This window comes from Equus asinus, chromosome 4 (assembly GCF_041296235.1).
Source record: "Equus asinus isolate D_3611 breed Donkey chromosome 4, EquAss-T2T_v2, whole genome shotgun sequence".
Classification (NCBI taxonomy): domain Eukaryota; kingdom Metazoa; phylum Chordata; class Mammalia; order Perissodactyla; family Equidae; genus Equus; species Equus asinus.
In genome coordinates this window covers 136,055,638-136,073,478 of record NC_091793.1, presented here as the reverse complement: position 1 = coordinate 136,073,478, position 17,841 = coordinate 136,055,638, and the positions used below count along the sequence as shown (strand labels likewise).

The 17,841-nt window shown below is 36.2% G+C and overlaps 1 protein-coding gene across 2 annotated transcripts in view; it reads left to right on the top strand.

Annotated features, from left to right (window-relative positions):
- Positions 1–17,841, top strand: part of ORC2 (origin recognition complex subunit 2) — a 55,007-nt gene that overhangs the window by 8,150 nt on the left and 29,016 nt on the right. For both annotated transcript variants that reach the window (XM_070508360.1, XM_070508361.1), the window contains exons 5-8: positions 4,554–4,643; positions 8,342–8,434; positions 9,120–9,151; positions 12,142–12,202. In XM_070508360.1, coding sequence (XP_070364461.1) covers positions 4,554–4,643; positions 8,342–8,434; positions 9,120–9,151; positions 12,142–12,202 — 276 coding nt within the window. The remainder of the gene's footprint in view (positions 1–4,553; positions 4,644–8,341; positions 8,435–9,119; positions 9,152–12,141; positions 12,203–17,841) is intronic.

The window sequence follows — 17,841 nt, the reverse complement described above, 5'->3', positions numbered from 1 at the left end:
ATAGGTGTCCTCAAGAGGAATTTGTCTTGTTGATGCTTCTCTTGAACATTTGGTTTGTTTTTTAATCTTATGAACAGTGTGATTCTATAATTGATTCTTTAAAAGTTGGCTGCTAGAAAATTCTGAGACAAATATGTGGTCCATTTGTAGTATTTTTTTTTTTTTTTGGTGAGGAAGATTCACCCTGAGCTAACATCTGTTGCCGATCTTCCTCGTTTTTTTTTGCTTGAAGAAGCTTAGCTCTGAGCTAACATCTGTGCCAGTCTTCCTCTATTTTGTGTGTGGGATGCCTCCATAGCATGGCTTGACGAGTTGTGTGTAGGTCTGTGCACGGGATCCGAACCTGCAAACCCAGGCCACTGAAGCAGAGTGCACAGAACTTTAACCACTTGGCCACAGGGCCAGCCCCTATATGAAACTTTTTAGTAGTTTTCAAATTACTCAAAATTCTCAATACCAAAAAATTGTGAATATATAATTCACAAAAGAAGTTAAAGTAGTTAATAAATATGAGAAAAAATGTTTAATGCTGATGAGGGATCTTAATATTAGTTGATATAAACTTCCTAGAAAGCAGTTGGGCAATATGTGTGTCTTATAAAATTCATATACTCTCACCAGTAATTCCACTTTTAGGACTCTCTTATGAAGAAATCAGAGATCTAAACAAAGATTTATATCCAAGGGTAATCACTACAGCACTAGTTACAATAATAAAAAGTTAGAGACAATTCAAAAGTCTAATAGAGGAAACTGTATATTATTTATAGATTAGAATGCAATATTACTTGGTTATTAAAGTTCTTTTTCTCCAGAGAATAATCTTTAAGAATTTAACAATATGTAAAATTTAAAAAGAAATAACGCTATGACTTCACACCCATTAGGATGGATACTGTCAAAAAACTAGAAAACAACAGGTGTTGGTGAAGATGTGGAGAAATTGGAACCCTTCTATACTGTTGTTGGAAATGTAAATTGGTGTAGCTGCTATGGAAAATAGTATGGAGATTTCCTCAAAAAATTTAAAATAGAGTTACCTATGATCCAGCAATTCCACTCTGGAATTACAAAAGAATTCAAATCGAGGTCTCAGAAAGATATTTGTACACCCATGTTCATAGCAGCATTATTCACAGTAGCCCAAAGGTCGCAGCAGCCCAGTTGTCCCTTGCCAGATGAATGGATGGTTGAAATGTGGTGTATACATACATGCAGTGCAGTATTATTCAGCCTCAAAAAGGAAGGAAATTCTGACACGTTACAACATGGATGAACCTTGAGGACAGCTAAGTGAAATAAGGCAGACACAAAAAGACTAATAGTGTACAATTTCACTTATATGAGTTACATGGAGTAGTCAAATTCTCAGAGAAAGAAAGTAGAAGGGAGGTTGCCAGGGGCTGTGGGGAGGAGGACTGGGGAGTTGTTTAATTAAATCCAGGATTTCAGTTTTGTAAGATGAAAAGAGTTCTAGAGATTGGTTGCAAAATAATGTGAGTGTTCTTAATACTGAACTATACACTTAAAAATGGTTAAGATGGTAAATTTTATGTTATGTATGTTTTATCACAATTTTAAAACATAATTTATTTAGCCATAATTAAAAACTTGACATGGTCCTTAAGTTCAAAAATGGAACTATGAATAAGGCTAAATTAAAAATACTGCAGGGCTTGGCCCCCTGACCAAGTGGTTAAAGTTCTGTGTGTTCTGCTTTGGCAGCCTGGATTTGAACACTTGATAGAATCTGAGTGTGCTTTTTTGTTTTTTCCAATTTTTTTCTTAAATCGTTTATGGTTTGTCATCTACCTAATTTGAAACCAATTGTTTTAGTTAATAAGTTTTGTCAAGTCTTTCTAAAGCATTTAATTCAGTTTATATAGAAACTACTTGATATTTTTAAATTCCTATTTTGTCTGTATGCCAAACATTTAATTAAGTTATATAATTGCAGTAATAAGCTCTCCATAACAGGCCCATGCATATGTAGAAACTAAATATATAACAGAGGTCGCATTGCACTTCACTAGGCTAAGGATGCACTGGTCAGTGAATGGTGTTGGGACAGTTGAGTATCCTCAGGGAAAAAGGAAATTGGATCCCTACCTCCCATCATAAACAACTTGATTACCTTAATTAAAGATTTACGTGTGAAAAGCAAATTATAAATGCCTTTACAAGAAAATGTAACAGAATATAGTTTTAATCTTGATTATGGAAGAATTTCTTCAAAAATGTATAATAGAAAGAAAAGATTAACAAATTCACCTAATTAAAATTTAGTGCTTCTCAAGAAGACAAACCACAGACTGGGAGAAAATATTTGCAAGAGACATATCTGTTAAAGAACTGTTATTCAGAATATGCAAAGAGCTCTTAAAACTCAGCAATAAGAAAATGAACAACCTGATTAAAAAATGGGCAAAGGACCTGGACATCTCACCAAAGAAGATATAGAGATGGCAAAAAAGCATATGAAAATATACTGAACGTTATATGTTATTAGGGAATCACAAATTAAAACAACAGTGAGATAGCACTACACACCTAGAGTGGCCTAAATTCAAAACACTGATAACATCAAATGCTGACACAGCTGTGGAGCAGTAGCGACTATCGTTTACTGCTGGTGGGAGTGCAAAGTGGGATAGCTCTTTGGAAGGCAGACTGGCAGTTTCTTACAAACTGAACATGTTCTCACCCTGTGACCTAGCAGTTGTGCTCTTTGTGTTTGCTCAAATGAGTTGAAAGTTAATGTCCACCCAAAAACCTGCACACAGATGTTTATAGCAGCTTTGTTCATAATTGCCAAGGCTTGGAAACAACCAAGAACTCAACCAAGGATAAATAAACTGTGATACATCCAGACAACAGATTATTATTCAGTGCTAAAAAATAGTAAGCTATCAAGCCATGAAAAGACATGGAGAAGCCTTAAGTGCATGTTACTAACTGAAAGAAGCCAATCTGAAAAGGCTACATACTGTATGATTCTAACTATATGACATTCTGGAAAACGCAAAACTATGGAGACAGTAAAAAGATCAGTGGTTGCCCAAGGGTCAGGAGAAGAGAGGGGTGAATAGGTGGAGCACAGGATTTTTAGGGCAGTGAAACTATTCTGTATGATACTATAGTGGTAGATACATGTCATCATACTTTTGTCAAAACTTATAGAATGTACAACACCCAGAGTGAACCCTAACAGAAGCTCTGGACTTTGAGTGATAATGACGGGTCAGTGTAGGTTCCTCAGTTGTAACAAATGTCCCACCCTGATGTGGGATGTTGATAGTGGGGGAGGTTGTGCATATGTGAGAGCAGGAGGTATATGGGAAATCTCCCTACCTTCCACTCAAGTTGGCTGTGAACCTAAAACTACTCTAAAATATAAAGTCTATTAAAAAAATTGAGTACTTCTCTTCATAGGATAAAAAAGATATTTCTTCTTCTGGAAATAAGAAACATGTGAAAAGATGTCCAACATCATTAGTGATTAGGGAAAGGCAAATTAAAACACGTCACCCCGTGAGATTCATTTTATACCCACTAGATTGGCAAAGGTTAAGGAGTCTGGGTAATACTAAGTGTTTGTGCATATAGATCAACCAGAACTCTGAAACAGTAAGGAGAACGAGCACCAGCTTTGGAAAAGTTTGGCACTGTTTTGTAATAACAGTAATAAACCCATTACATGTTAACGTAAATTACACATATTTAAATGAAAAACAACTATTTGAAAAAATACTAGTGAAGAGGCATTGTTTTACATCTTTGCAAATCTCTTTTATGTTTGGCTTAATAGAAGACAGCTGGATTTTCATGTCTGCTTTACACGTTCCATTAAGCAACAGAGTGGTAACGTCATCACACGTCGTGCAGTCTCTGGAATACCTCACTATACACTGATGATTGAGAGTCAGAAGGTCAAATAATGTCTTAGTGTTATTAGGAAATAATTTTGGCCTCAGGGACCTCAGAAACTCCCCAGGCCAAACTTTGAGAATTGCTGTGCTGGAGAGTAGGGTACTATCCGTGAGGGTCCAGTATATTGTACACAGCAGTTGTTATTCAAAAGGAAGGCTGAAGAATGAAGTTAAGTCAAGGTCTTAATTGAGAGTAAGAGAGCTTCTACCATGTAACAGCTGTTTAAATCTCAGCCTCAATTCACCATTGTACTTTGCATGTTTGCTTCCAGAAGGAAGCATGACTATAAATTCTCTTCTGTCCTCCCTTCGCAGGGGCAACTCCTGTCATGAGCTGAATGCGTACCCCTCTAGTCTGGAGGGCTTTGTTTAGGGGGCTTTTTTTTTTAATATATTTTTGTGTGTATTTGTGAATAATAATGTTTTCAGTGTTTTAAAATTTATATAAACAGTGGCATAGTCTGTTGTATGTTTTAAAATATGTATACGTATGTATTGTTAAACCTGTATGCAAGACTGTGAGGGGTACAAATCTTAAGTTCTTAGTTAAAATTTTATCTTTTTTTTTCTTGCTAACTAACTTTGCCCATTTATCGTAGGTATGTGTTACATTTTCTCTTTCAGGATCCTTGAAAAATGGCTCTGCTACAGATGGTGGGAATAAAGTTTATTCTTTTCAGAATAGAAAACACTCTGAAAAGATGGCTAAACTAGGTATGTTTCTTTGCTGATTTCTGTAATCACTATTCACCTTTTCTAAGAAGGTGTATTTGGCCACATTCCCCACATTTATCATCCCCATGCTGGGGGGTGTCATTTTATATTATTTTATATTATCAAGCATACTTAAAGTCATTAGTTTTTTTCCTGCTCACATGTCTTCTCATCTAGGTAATAAACTTCTCAGAGTAGGACCCCTATCTTCATTTTCTTCCCACAGCATCTAGCATAGGTTCTTAACAAATTTTTGTTAAGTAAATGAGTCACTTCTGTCACACAGAGATATTCTGAGTTTATTGAATAAGCATTTTACACTGTATATAGAAAATGTTTGTATTATAGAGAATTATTTGTATAAAATTGTTAAGAATAGGCTATTTTAATGTTTTTCTTACCCAACTTAATAACCATGTAAGCCAATTACATGTGAATTACTGATTTTCAGAGAACCAGACTGTAATAAATTACATATAACATTAAAATTAAACTGCCAATTTTAATTCTTTTAAAAAATTCAGATGGCACTATATTTGGATTCTGTGGTGTGAGGGGTCATCAATTTTGAAAGCTTTGAGGAAAGGAAATAATATATGAAAGCACTTTGAAAATTAAGGAGGTCCATAAGTAGATGATGGTTTGATAATACCAAAAAGTCAAGAGCAAGGGAATAATAGTTAACTACCTGGTAAAATGTAATAGTTGTATAAAAGGGCTTCTAATCTATAATTATAAAACATCTAGATATTTTTAAATGGTATATCTTTATGCAATCATTCTTGCCAGGGACTGTGTAAATGTTCAAGGTCAAGTGGAAATCACTCTTGTTAACTGTTGGCACTGATGAGGGTCATATTAGAATTAATTATAAGACCTTCATTTCTGAATATACTATGATTTAATCATTTGCAAAGTTCAGTTTTTCTGACAGGTGTAATATTAAATTCATCACTAATTTTGAACTTAACATGGTACATACAATAATTTACATTAATTGATGTATTTCTTAGTGTTTATTATCTATATCAGCAAATTAAAAGTTTTTTGATATGTGAAAATGACTAAATTCTGTGTAGGATCTTTGAGAAACCAGAGAAATGTAATATTATATAATGTAATTATTAGAGAAAAGATCAGATAGACACCAAGACCAAAATGAAACCCTAGGACAGTGAAGCAGGACAAAGAACACTGGAGAAGAGGACAACTAATAGTGAAAAGAAAAGGGGAACCCCAGAGGAGTAATCAAGTAGTTCTCCAAGCTGATAATCAACATGTGTCACCACGATGATATGTCCTATATCTGTAAATATTGTCATGTTGTACATTTCTGTCATCTCATCTGAAAGAAATATACAGTCATGAAAGACAGTTTTTTGGATAATTTGAGACTGATCATATTTTCCAAAATCTGTGTTTAGTTAGGACTTGTGTTAGATTATAATGCTCTTTAAAGAGTTTCTTTGACTCATTAAGTATTATTGCTAATTGTGTTTACATATAAATATATTAGGAAAATTAAATTCCTTAATGTTTTTTAAGTAACTTAATGATCTGCCAGAAAGTCCTATATTACTCTGAGTATAAATGATGATTAACTATAATTGGGCTAGGGGCCGGCCTGGTGGTGCAGTGGTTAAGTTCACATGTTCCGCTTCTCGGCAGCCCGGGGTTTGCTGGTTCGGATCTTGGGTGCGGACATGGAACCGCTTGGCAAAAGCCATGCTGTGGTAGGCGTCCCACGTATAAAGTAGAGGAAGATGGGCATGGACGTTAGCTCAGGGCCAGTCTTCCCCAGCAAAAAGAGGAAGATTGGCAGTAGTTAGCTCAGGGCTAATCTTCCTCAAAAAACAAAAAGAAAATTGGGCTAACCGAGATATAGGACTAGACATAGACTAAGGGTTAGAGTGGAAGGCTTTGTAAAATACAGAGAACATGTCCAGGATGAGTAAATAAATGCAAACAAAGGAACAAAGGTGAAGTACCAAGTAGAAAGCACAGGAGGGGAGCCAGCTTGGAGAAATAGATGACACTAGGGAAGTTGAAAATAGATTGGTTACATAGGATCAGATAATAGCCTGATGAGAAGCTATCATTAGGCAAAGGGGAATTTTATTTTCAAATTTCTAATATGTTGCAGACCAGTTGTATAATATAATAATGTATAATGTATAATATGTATAATAATAATAATAATGTATAATATAATATTATATATATGATAATATAATATAACAATGTATAATATAATACAAATGAATTATTAGAAAAATCAAAATAAAAAGACAAAATATAAACCCCAATTTTTAATTATTAGTCAGTAGCCATACACAATGACTGTCTCTTGTTCTTTTCCTCTTCTTCCTTTTTCTTTGTTTCTCCTTTTGTAGTGTAATAGTCATTTAAAAGCAGATAGAGAATTTTTGTTTCAATATAAAACCAATATGATCTCAGGTAAGTTACTTTGTACTTACGTGGCTTTTTGTTGATGTGGAGTTTTTTCCTATCCTGTGGATCAACAGCCTTTAATCCAAAAATGGTATATTTTTCTGGTGTAAAGAGAAGGCCAAGGCCTGAGCCTTAGGCATACCCACAGGTAGAATGTTGAGGAGGATGAGCACAGGGAAGAAGAGGTGGATGACTACCAACAGTAGTCGGGGGCCAGGGTAATGTCATAGAACCCAAATGGAGGAATAATTTCAAAGAAAGATTTTTAAAAGACTAGTAGATGATACAGAGGACCAAAGAGGTTAAGGAAAAAGAAGCCAGTGCATTTGTGGGGACTGTCATGAATATGTCAGGTCAGTTTCAAGATGGGAGGATAAAACAATGTGAAATAGGTTAGAAAGAGTTTGAGTCAGTAAAGTGGGTTTAACTTACACAAATTCAACTCTATTGTCTCCTTTAAAAAAAAAAAGGAAGGAGATAATTTAAATAATGTATACCTTTTTTCTTAGTGAACAGTGTCCTGGAGTGTGTTAATTTGGGAAATGTAAATCTATTCCTTCAGTTAGGCTCATTTCCCACATGCCTATCATAGTGTGAGAATGTGAGCATCTTTAAAGATAAAGATTGTATTTTTCATTTAAAATGGCCCCTTCTATTTAGAAGCCAACTATTTCATCTGATGCTCAATTGAAGTAACGGCCATCTATTCAATGCTATATTATATTTTGCACATTATTCATAGGTATTATACAGTTTTAGACACAAAATAAAATATACCACATTTTATGAGAGATTTAAGAGCTTTTAAAGTATAATTTTAAATATACACAGTTTCAATTTGATGTTAGATCCCACTTTCTGGCCATTCTTTCTTACCTCCTAGCAAAGATGTGCCTCAAGTATATACTGTAAGGAAATTGAAGGAGTCTGAGCTGATCAGAGGAGAGGAGGGAGGGAGTATGTTAATTAGGGAAAGCTCAAGGTCAAAGTTAGTTCTCTATTTGTGTTTTTTTTAAGTCCTGTGGGTAATTGAAGGAAGAGTTAAAGATGCTTGGGACACAGCGAGTAGAGCTGAAAGCAGTAGTACTCAGTATGGGTAGGTAGGTTTGTCTTTCTGATAATAGTTGCAGGCGTGTTTTTTTCTTTCTTTTTAGAGAGTTTATGTGAGTGGAATAAGGCTGGTGCTCCTCTTCAGCTGCTGTTGCCCATTAAAGGGTCTTTTATATATTTCTTTTGTCTGTTTATAGCTTCCGAACTAGCAAAAACACCAAGAAAAAGTGTTTCATTCAATTTGAAGAATGATCCTGAAATTATGATAAACATTCCTCAATGTAGCAAGGGTAAGATTTTACCTCCGTTCTTTGAAGAGACTTTTCATAGTTGCTTCAAGTTACAGTATGTTACTTTTTTTTTTGTCAAAGTGCATTTTTGTATATTTTTTACTTTTCTATTCTGAAAATTGATTCAACAGCGTGCAGTTAGTACTCCAACCTGTGTGCCTTAGTATACCTGTATTTAGCTATCAATAAAAGGGTAAAATATCTGTGCTGGTAGAAGTCACGCAAATTGACAGGGCCAACTAGAAACAGTCTTAAAACCCTGTTGTCATTTGTTTGAGTTAGCCAAATGTTCATGGAAGATTTGCTTTGGCAAATACTATTTGAAATAAGGTTTTGGGGATTTGGAAGTCTTATAGTTTGTAGAGAATTGTGGAGCAGTTGTTTTTCAGTGACCCATTCCAACTAGGTTAAGCAGTATACTTTTTAAATAATGAACAATGAAAATGGATCCGTTTTTTCTTGTTAGATGAGTACTACAGAAATTCAGGATGTAGCTGTCACTAATGGGAGTAATCATGGCATTAATAATGACAATTCAGCCTCTGGTGGAGATGCAGTTAGTTGAGAATTCATTAGTATGTCATGGCTTCTAGGTAGAAACGGCAACTTTGCTTTTAATGTAACTAGACTATGATAAAAAGTGAAGTATTTGTAGTAAGTAGTGGCTTTTTGTTTCATTCTTTAGGGCATCCTGCTTCAGACAAAGTTCAGTTGAAGGTAAGCAATTGAGTAAAAACTGGCAAAAACCTTGGTGTTACAAAGTAAGACATGATGAAAAATACCCATTTTGTCTCTTAATTTGTATAGTGCTTTATAATTGACAGGTATCTGCCAATTAAATACCTAACTTATGATGACGAATGTGAGATTGAGAGAGCTGAAGTGATGTGTCCCAGTTCATTCACCTAACTAGGAAGGAGAAAAGCTGGGAAATGAAGCCAGGTCTTCTGGACTCAACTGTCGTGACTCTTCTGTCAGAACTATCCCTGAGTATTTTCAGCTTAGAAGAGCTGACCTGGGAATTTTAGGGTTTTGGTTTTGTTTTGTTTCACTTTTGTATATAGTGTTCTGTTGTTTCTTGGGAGATTGATCCCAAGGTCCATTAAATCCAGTAATCTATCCTTTTATAATTTACATTTGAAAACTAAATTGGATTTGGTAAATTCATTCCAGGGTAGCTGAAAGGAACTGACTATTTTTATCCTCTCCTTTGTGTTTTTGTGGGTTTGTTTTTTCATTATGCCTTGTCAAGTGGCCCTTCCTGGATGTGGGCAAGCCCAGATGGGCATGATGAATCCAGGACGATGAGTATGTGAGTGGTGAGTTGTCTGCGCCCGGGCAGCTGTAGATTTACATATGCCTGGACTTGTGCACAGGCTAAGTTCGGGGAGCTCCTTGGGTCAGAATGTGAGTGCAGATGTTCAGGGCCATGGTTCTGGCCTGTGCGGGAATGTGCCATTTAGGCAAGTCGGGGTGTGGGATTGGACATGTCAGAGCCTCCTTTGTCTTTATAATGCTTTTTTCCTGTATCATATCTTGTATATTACTTCACTATGAAAGAATAAACCTCATTCCCTTAATCCAATGAAGAATGTAGATATACTAGCGTAATTTTTCAAGTTGTGGCTCATAACACATTAGTGGATCCTGTCAGTCCCCAAGAGACCATCAGAAAACCTGTTAATCAAAGGTTCTATCTACCACAATAAGAGACAACATCACTATAACAGAATCTAAGTGCACTGTCTTAGAAGGGGACTTCAGGAGAGAATCTGTGTGCTGTGGATAGGGCTTGGGGATCTGGACTCGAGGGGTTTAAGGCACGTCTGTCAAGATGGGGAACTGATCTGTGTTAGACAGATTTATGACATGGCATTTTAGGAGTGGTGGACACAGCAAGGAGAGGGCCTTGAACTGAGTCTTTCTAAGTAAACTGTTGTTTGATCAGCAAGCTGTTCGCCTGGTGAGTAACCTGTTGTCCTGATGGGAGAACAGGTTGCCCAAATGAGCAAACTGTGGAGGTAAATTAGTTTGCAGAAATTTCTGTAGCAAAGTGGAGTTATTTATTAGTTCATGGCCTTATCTTTTTGAGCAAGAATTTTCTGAAATGGTTATTTTGACACAGGTGTTCTCAGACCTGATAATTAAGCCATATGGATGCAGGTTGTCACAACTGTCAAACTTGAAATCAGATTAGTAGGACATGACCTACAATTTAAAAAATGAAATAGAATAAATAGAAAATTTCTATTTGTAAGTATTATTTCAACAGAATTTGTTTCAGTTATATATGTACAAGAGTAATAGATCAAGATGGCAAAATGTAAAAAGCATTTTTGAAGATCTGGATCAAAAAAATTTGAAATATACTGTAATATACTTTATAAACCCATTGGGATTGGCTGAATTATTATGATACTATTCTTAATATCCCAATCAAAATTTATTAACATCTATAACTGGCACAAACAACTGATCACAAGACAACAGACTTAACTTTTTTGTCATTTTTCATATTGCCAAAAAAATACAGGATACTTTATCTTTTTATTAATACCATAAAAAGTTAACATGTGTATAGCAGTGGATATTTTAATGAGGTTGAAATTTAATGGTATTAAAATATATTATGTAAGGGAAGGAAAAACATACTATACTTCTGTAAAATGTTTAAAAATATAGAAGTAAAAGTTATAAATGTGTTTCTCTCTTCTTCATAGAATGTAATGCTTTAACACCAGTTAGTTTCCCTTTTTTTGGTGAGGAAGATTAGCCCTGAGCTAACATCTGTTGCCAACCTTCCTCTTTTTTTTTTGAGGAAGATTAGCCCTGAGCTAACATCTGCTGCCAATCCTCCTCTTTTTGCTGAGGAAGACTGGCCCTGAGCTCACATCTGTGCCCGTCTTCTTTTACTTTATATGTGGGACGCCTACCAGAGCATGGTTTGCCAAGCAGTGCCATGTCCACACCCAGGATCCGAACCAGCGAACCCTAGGCCGCCAAAGTGGGCTGTGCGAACTTAACCGCTGTGCCACTGGACCAGCCCCAACCTTCCTCTTTTTGCTTGAGGAATATTGTTGCTGAGCTAACACCTGTTCCAATCTTCCTCTATTTTAAATGTGGGATGCCTCCACAGCATGGCTTGATGTGTGGTGTGTAGGTCTGCACCTGGGATCCAAACCTGCGAACCCTGGGCCACTGAAGCAGAGTACGTGAGCCTAACTGCTACACCACCAGCCCAGCCCCGAACACCAGTAAATTTCTCGTGCATTAAAAGGCGTGTTGCGGTGTTTGTAGGAGTACCTCTTTCCTTGCTTCCTCGTCATCACTGCATATTATTACCTTTTTTTAAGAAAAAATTCTGCTAATCTGAGTGAAAAGTGGTTCAAAGGCTGATGTCTTTATGTGATGAAAGTACATACATACTGTACCGCCATCTGGAATACAGCTTCTAGAATCACTCTCAGGATCCTTTGGAAGTTGTTACATGGTTTTTGTTGTTATACTCTTTTTATTTCTTTTTCCCCAACAAATTGCTTTGTCATTGTCTTCTAGTTCTAGGAACTTGGCTCATCTGGTTCTAATGTAGTTTATTGAAAACAAGATATTTTTCTTCTTTTCTAGCCTCTTTCAGATCCATCAGTAATTTCCATGTCATCATTATTACTTGACTATTTAACCTATATTGCTTTTTTATTTTTAAACAGAACAATGATAAAGGTGAATTTCTGTCAACAACGCCTCGTGGTCTAAGGAAAAGATTAATGGGTATGTAGTTCTTTTCACACTGAGTTTTTATAAAAAGAAGCCTCTGAACAAGGGGCAATAATGGTTAAGTATACAGGTTCTAGTCTTAGACTGCTTGCTGCTTGTCTTCAGCCTGCCACTTCCAGGGACTTCTCTGTGCCTCAATGTTGTGATTTGCAAAAAGGGATAATGATACTAGCCTCGAAGTTTCTTGTTATTTTTTTTTCTAGGAAGATTGGCCCTGAGCTAACATCTGTTGCCAATCTTTCTCCTTTTTTTTCTTTTTTTCTCCCCAAAGCGCCAGTACATAGTTGTATATCCTAGCTGTAGGTCATTCTAGTTCCTCTACGTGGGACGCCACCACAGCATGGCTTGACAAGTGGTGCTAGGTCCGCACCCAGGATTTGAACTGGGGAACCCTGGGCTGCCAAAGTGTAGCGCGCGAATTTAAACACTTAGCCACAAGGCCAGCCCTCCCAGAGTTGTATTGAGATTAATTGAAAGAAAGACTGTCAAAAGTGCTTCGTTTAGTGAGTGACTATGATATGTGCTTAACAAAGGTGGGCTGTTATTATCTTTTATTATTATGACTACTTATTGCTATTTCTTGTCATGGAAGAAAGGATATGTTCATGTGCTCCATTAAACCATAGGTTCCATAAGGGCAAGGATTATATATTTTTAACTCCAATGCTTAGAACTATGTCTTTTACATTATAATCAATGAATGTTGAGGTTGCTTGAAATGTCTCTCCAATAAAATAACATGCCTTTTAGTTTATTTGTTTTGAGATGGTTTTAGTAGTTCTATTGATTTATTTAGAAATTTTATAATGAAATAATTTTGAATATTCATAATTGTACTGATTGCTATACAAAGCCAAGTAAACAGACACGGGTCCTGCCTTCTGGGAAATTAAAAATGGTTTTAGACTTTTAAATATTTAACTTTGGGCCAAATGACTTGTTGACTTTTATATTTCAGACAGATATCAGCTCCTTTCTTGGGGTTGACCACTTGACAATAATAGTAGCTAAGATTCTCAAATCCATACTGTAGTCTTTTCAAGGTATATATTTCATAGAGCTGTTCATACTACATTTTTAATCAACTTTAAAATGATAATACTAAATGACCAGATATCTGAAGCAATAAAAGCTGATGTATATAATTATGATTATTATTATTTTATGTCAAATACATCCCATATGCTATGTTTCGTCCTTACCCCAAAGAAGAATCCTTTTCAGAGAAAGGTGAAACTTCCTCTTCTTTCTCACCAGCAAACATGGATACCTACATGTGTGATATGTACATGTAAATAAGGAGGAGACTTTTTCTGGTACCTCCTACCACTTCTGACCTGTGCGCTGCCGTGGGCAGCATTCACTGCAAATCTAAATCTGCTAAGTTATATCTGCCCACAAAACCAAGCTTTCTTTTTTCTTTTTTCTTGAGTTCATAATAGTTTACATCAATGTGAAATTTCAGTTGTACATTATTTCTTGACTCTCACCATGTAAGTGCTCCCCTTCACCCCCTGTGCCCACCCCCCTCCCCACTTCTGGTAACCACTGAACTGCTTCTTTGTCTGTGTATTTGTTTATATTCCACATATGAGTGGAATAATCTGGTGTTTGTCCTTCTCAGACTGGCTATTTCACTTAGCATAATTCCCTCTAGGTCCTTCCATATTCTTGCAAATAGGATGAATTTGTCTTTTTTTCTGGCTGAGTAGTATTCCATTGTATATGTACACCACATCTTCTTTATCCAATCATCAGTCTGTGGGCACTTGGGTTGCTTCCATGTCTTGGCTATTGTGAATAGTGCTGCAGTGAACATAGGGGTGCATATGTTACTGTGGGTTGTTGATTTCAAATTGTTTGGGTAGATAACCAGTAGTGGGATAGCTAGGTCACATGGTAGTAGTATTTTTAGTTTTTTGAGGAATCTCCGTACTGTTTTCCATAGTGGCTGCACCAGTTTGCATTCCCACCAGCAGTGTATGAAGGTTCCCTACTCTCCACACCCTCTCCAATATTTCTTATTTTCAGTCTTAGTGATTATAGCCATTTTAACAGGTGTAAGGTGGTATCATAGTGTAGTTTTGATTTGCATTTCCCTGATGATCAGTGATGTTGAACATCTTTTTATGTGTTTGTTGGGCATCTATATATCTTCTTTGGAAAAATGTTCATCTCCTCTGCCCATTTTTTGACCGGGTTGTTTGTCTTTTTATTGTTCAGTTGTGTGAGTTCCTTGTGTATTATGGAGATTAACCCTTTGTCATATATATGATTTGCAAATATTTTCTCCCAATCGGTGGGTTGTCTGTTTTGATTCTAGTTTCTTTTGCCTTGCAGAAGCTCTTTAGTCTGATGAATTCCTGCTTGGTTATTTTTTCTTTTGTTTCCCTTGTCTGAGAGGACATGATATTTGAAAAGATCCTTTTTAGTTTGATGTCAAAGAGTGTACTACCAATATTATCTTCCAGGAGTTTTATAGTTTCAGGATGTATCTTCAAGTTTTGATCCATTTTGAGTTTATTTTTGTGTATGGCATGAGATAGTGATCTACCTTCATTCTTTTACATGTGGCTGTCCAGTTTTCCCAGCACCATTTATTGAAGAGACTATCTTTTCTCCATTGTATGTTCTTGGCACCTTTGTCAAAGATTAGCTGTCTGTAGATGTGTGGTTTTATTTCTGGGCTTTCAGTTCTGTTCCATTGATCTGTGTGCCTGTTTTTGTACCAGTACCATGCCGTTTTGATCCTATGGCTTTGCAGTACATTTTAAAGTTAGGGATTGTGATACCTCCAGCTTTGTTCTTTTTTCTCAGGATTACCTTAGCAATTCGGGGTCTTTGGTTGCTCCATATGAATTTTAGGATTCTTTACTCTGTTTCTGTGAGGAATGTCATTGGGATTCTGATTGGGATTGCATTTAATCTGTAGATTGCTTTGGGTAGTATGGACATTTTAACTATGCTTATTCTTCCAATCCATGAGCAAGGAATCTCTTTCCATCTCCTTATGTCGTTATCAGTTTCTTTCAGTAATGTCTTATAGTTTTCATCATATAAGTCCTCCACCTCCTTGGTTAAATTTATTCCTAGGTACTTTATTCTTTTAGTTGCGATTGCAAATGGAATTGTATTCTTGAGTTCTCTTTCTGTAAATTCATTATTGGAGTATAGAAAAGCAACAGATTTTTGTAAGTTGATTTTATACCCTGCAACTTTACTGTAGTTGTTAATTATTTCTATTAGTTTTTTGATGGATCTTTTGGGGTTTTCTATATATAATATCACGCCGTCTGCAAACAGCTATAGTTTCACTTCTTCACTCCCTATTTGGATTCCTTTTATTCCTTTCTCTTGACTAATTGCTCTGGCCAAAACCTCCAGTACTATGTTAAATAAGAGTGGTGATAGTGGGCATCCTTGTCTCGTTCCTGTTCTCAGGGTGATGGCGCTCAGTTTTGCCCATTGAGTATGATGTTGGGTGTGGGTTTGTCATATATGGCCTTTATTATATTGAGATAATTTCCTTCTATCCCCATTTTGTTCAGAGCTTTTATCATAAATGGCTGTTGGATCTTGTCAAATGCTTTCTCTGCATCTATTGAGATGATCGTGTGGCTTTTATTCCTCAATTTTTGGATGTGGTCTCTCATGTTGATTGATTTGCGGATGTTGAACCATCCCTGTGTCTCTGGTATGAATCCCACTTGATCGTGATGTATGATCCTTCTGATGTATTGCTGAATTTGGGTTGCCAAAATTTTGTTGAGAATTTTTGCACCTATGTTCACCAGCGATATTGGCCTGTAGTTCTCCTTTTACATGCTGTACTTGTCAGGCTTTGGTATCAGGTTGATGTTGGCCTCGTAGAATGTGTTAGGAAGTCTTCCATCCTCCCTAATTTTTTGGAATAGCTTGAGAAGGATAGGTATTAAATATTCTCTGAAAGTTTGGTAGAATTCCCCAGGAAAGCCTTCTGGTCCTGGAGTTTTATTCTTTCGGATGCTTTTGATTGCTGTTTCAATCTCTTTCCTTGAGATTGGTCTCTTCAGATTGTCTGCTTCTTCTTGATTTAGCTTTGGGAGAGTGTAAGAGTCTAAGAATTTATCCATTTCCTCTAGGTTACATTTTGTTGGCATATAGTTTTTCATAGTATTCTCTTATAATCCATTGTATTTCTGTGGAGTCTGTTGTTATTTCTCCTTTTTCATTTCTGATTTTGTTTATCTGAGCTTTCTCTCTTTTTCTCTTTTTAAGTCTGGCTAGGGGTTTGTCAGTTTTTACTTGTCTTCTCAAAGAACCAGCTCTGTGTTTCATTGATCCTTTCTACTGCCTTTTTTGTTTCAATAGCATTTCTGCTCTGATTTTTATTATTTTTCTCCTTCTGCTGACTTCGGTCTTTCTTCTTCTTTGAGTTAGGTGTAATTTGAGATTGCTTATTTGGGATTTTTCTTGTTTATTCAGGTGTGTCTGTATTGCGATGTATAGGCTTTTGCTGCATTCCGTATGAGTTGATATGGTATGTTATTATTTTCATTTGTCTCCAGATATTTTTTGATTTCTCATTTAATTTCTTCAATGTTCCATTGCTTGTTCAATAGCATGTTGTTTAGTGTCCACATCTTTGTTCCTTTCTCAGGTTTTTTCTTTTAATTAACTTCTGGCTTTATAGTATTATGATTGAAAAAGATGCTTGTTATTATTTGAACTTACTTTTTAAAGATTGACACCTGAGCTAACAACTGTTGCTAATCTTTTTTTTTTTTTTCTACTTTTTCTCCCGAAATCCCCCAAGTACATAATTGTATATTTTTTTAGTTGTGGGTCCTTCTAGTTTTGGCATGTGGGACACCACCTCAGCATGGCCTGATGAGTGGTGCCGTGTCTGCACTCAGGACTCAAACCAGCGAAACCATTGGCCCCTGAAGCAGAGCGTGTGAGCTAACCACTTTGCCACAGGGCTGGCCCCTATTTCAATTTTTTAAAATTTGTTGAGGCTTGCCTTGTTTCCCAATATATGGTCTATCCTTGAGAATGTTCCGTGTGCATTTGAGAAGAATGTGTAATCTGCTGTTTTTGGATGGAGTGTTCTATATATATCTATTAAGTCCAGCTGGTTTAGTTTTTTGTTTAATTCCACTGTTTTCTTGTTGATTTTCTGTCTGGATGATCTGTCCAATGATGTGAGTGGGGTGTTGAGGTCCCCTACTATTATTGTGTTATTTTTAATGTCTTCTTTTATGTTTGTTAATGGTTGCTTTATGAACTTTGATGCTCCTGTGTTGGGTGCATAGATATTTATAAGCGTTTTTTCTTCTTGATGGAGTGTCCCTTTGATCATTATATACTGCCCCTTTTTGTCTCTCTTTACCTGTCTTATCTTGAAGTCACCTTTGTCTGATATAAGTATGGCAACACCTGTTTTCTTTTGTTTGCCGTTAGCTTGGAGTATCGTCTTCCACCCCTTTACTCTGACCCTGTGTTTGTCATTGGAGCTGAAATATGTTTCCTTGAGGCAGCAAATTGTTGGGTCTTGTTCTTTAATCTATACCACCGTTCTGTGTCTTTTTATTGGAAAATTCGATCCATTTACCTTTAGGGTGATTATTGACATATGAGGGCTTACTGCTGTC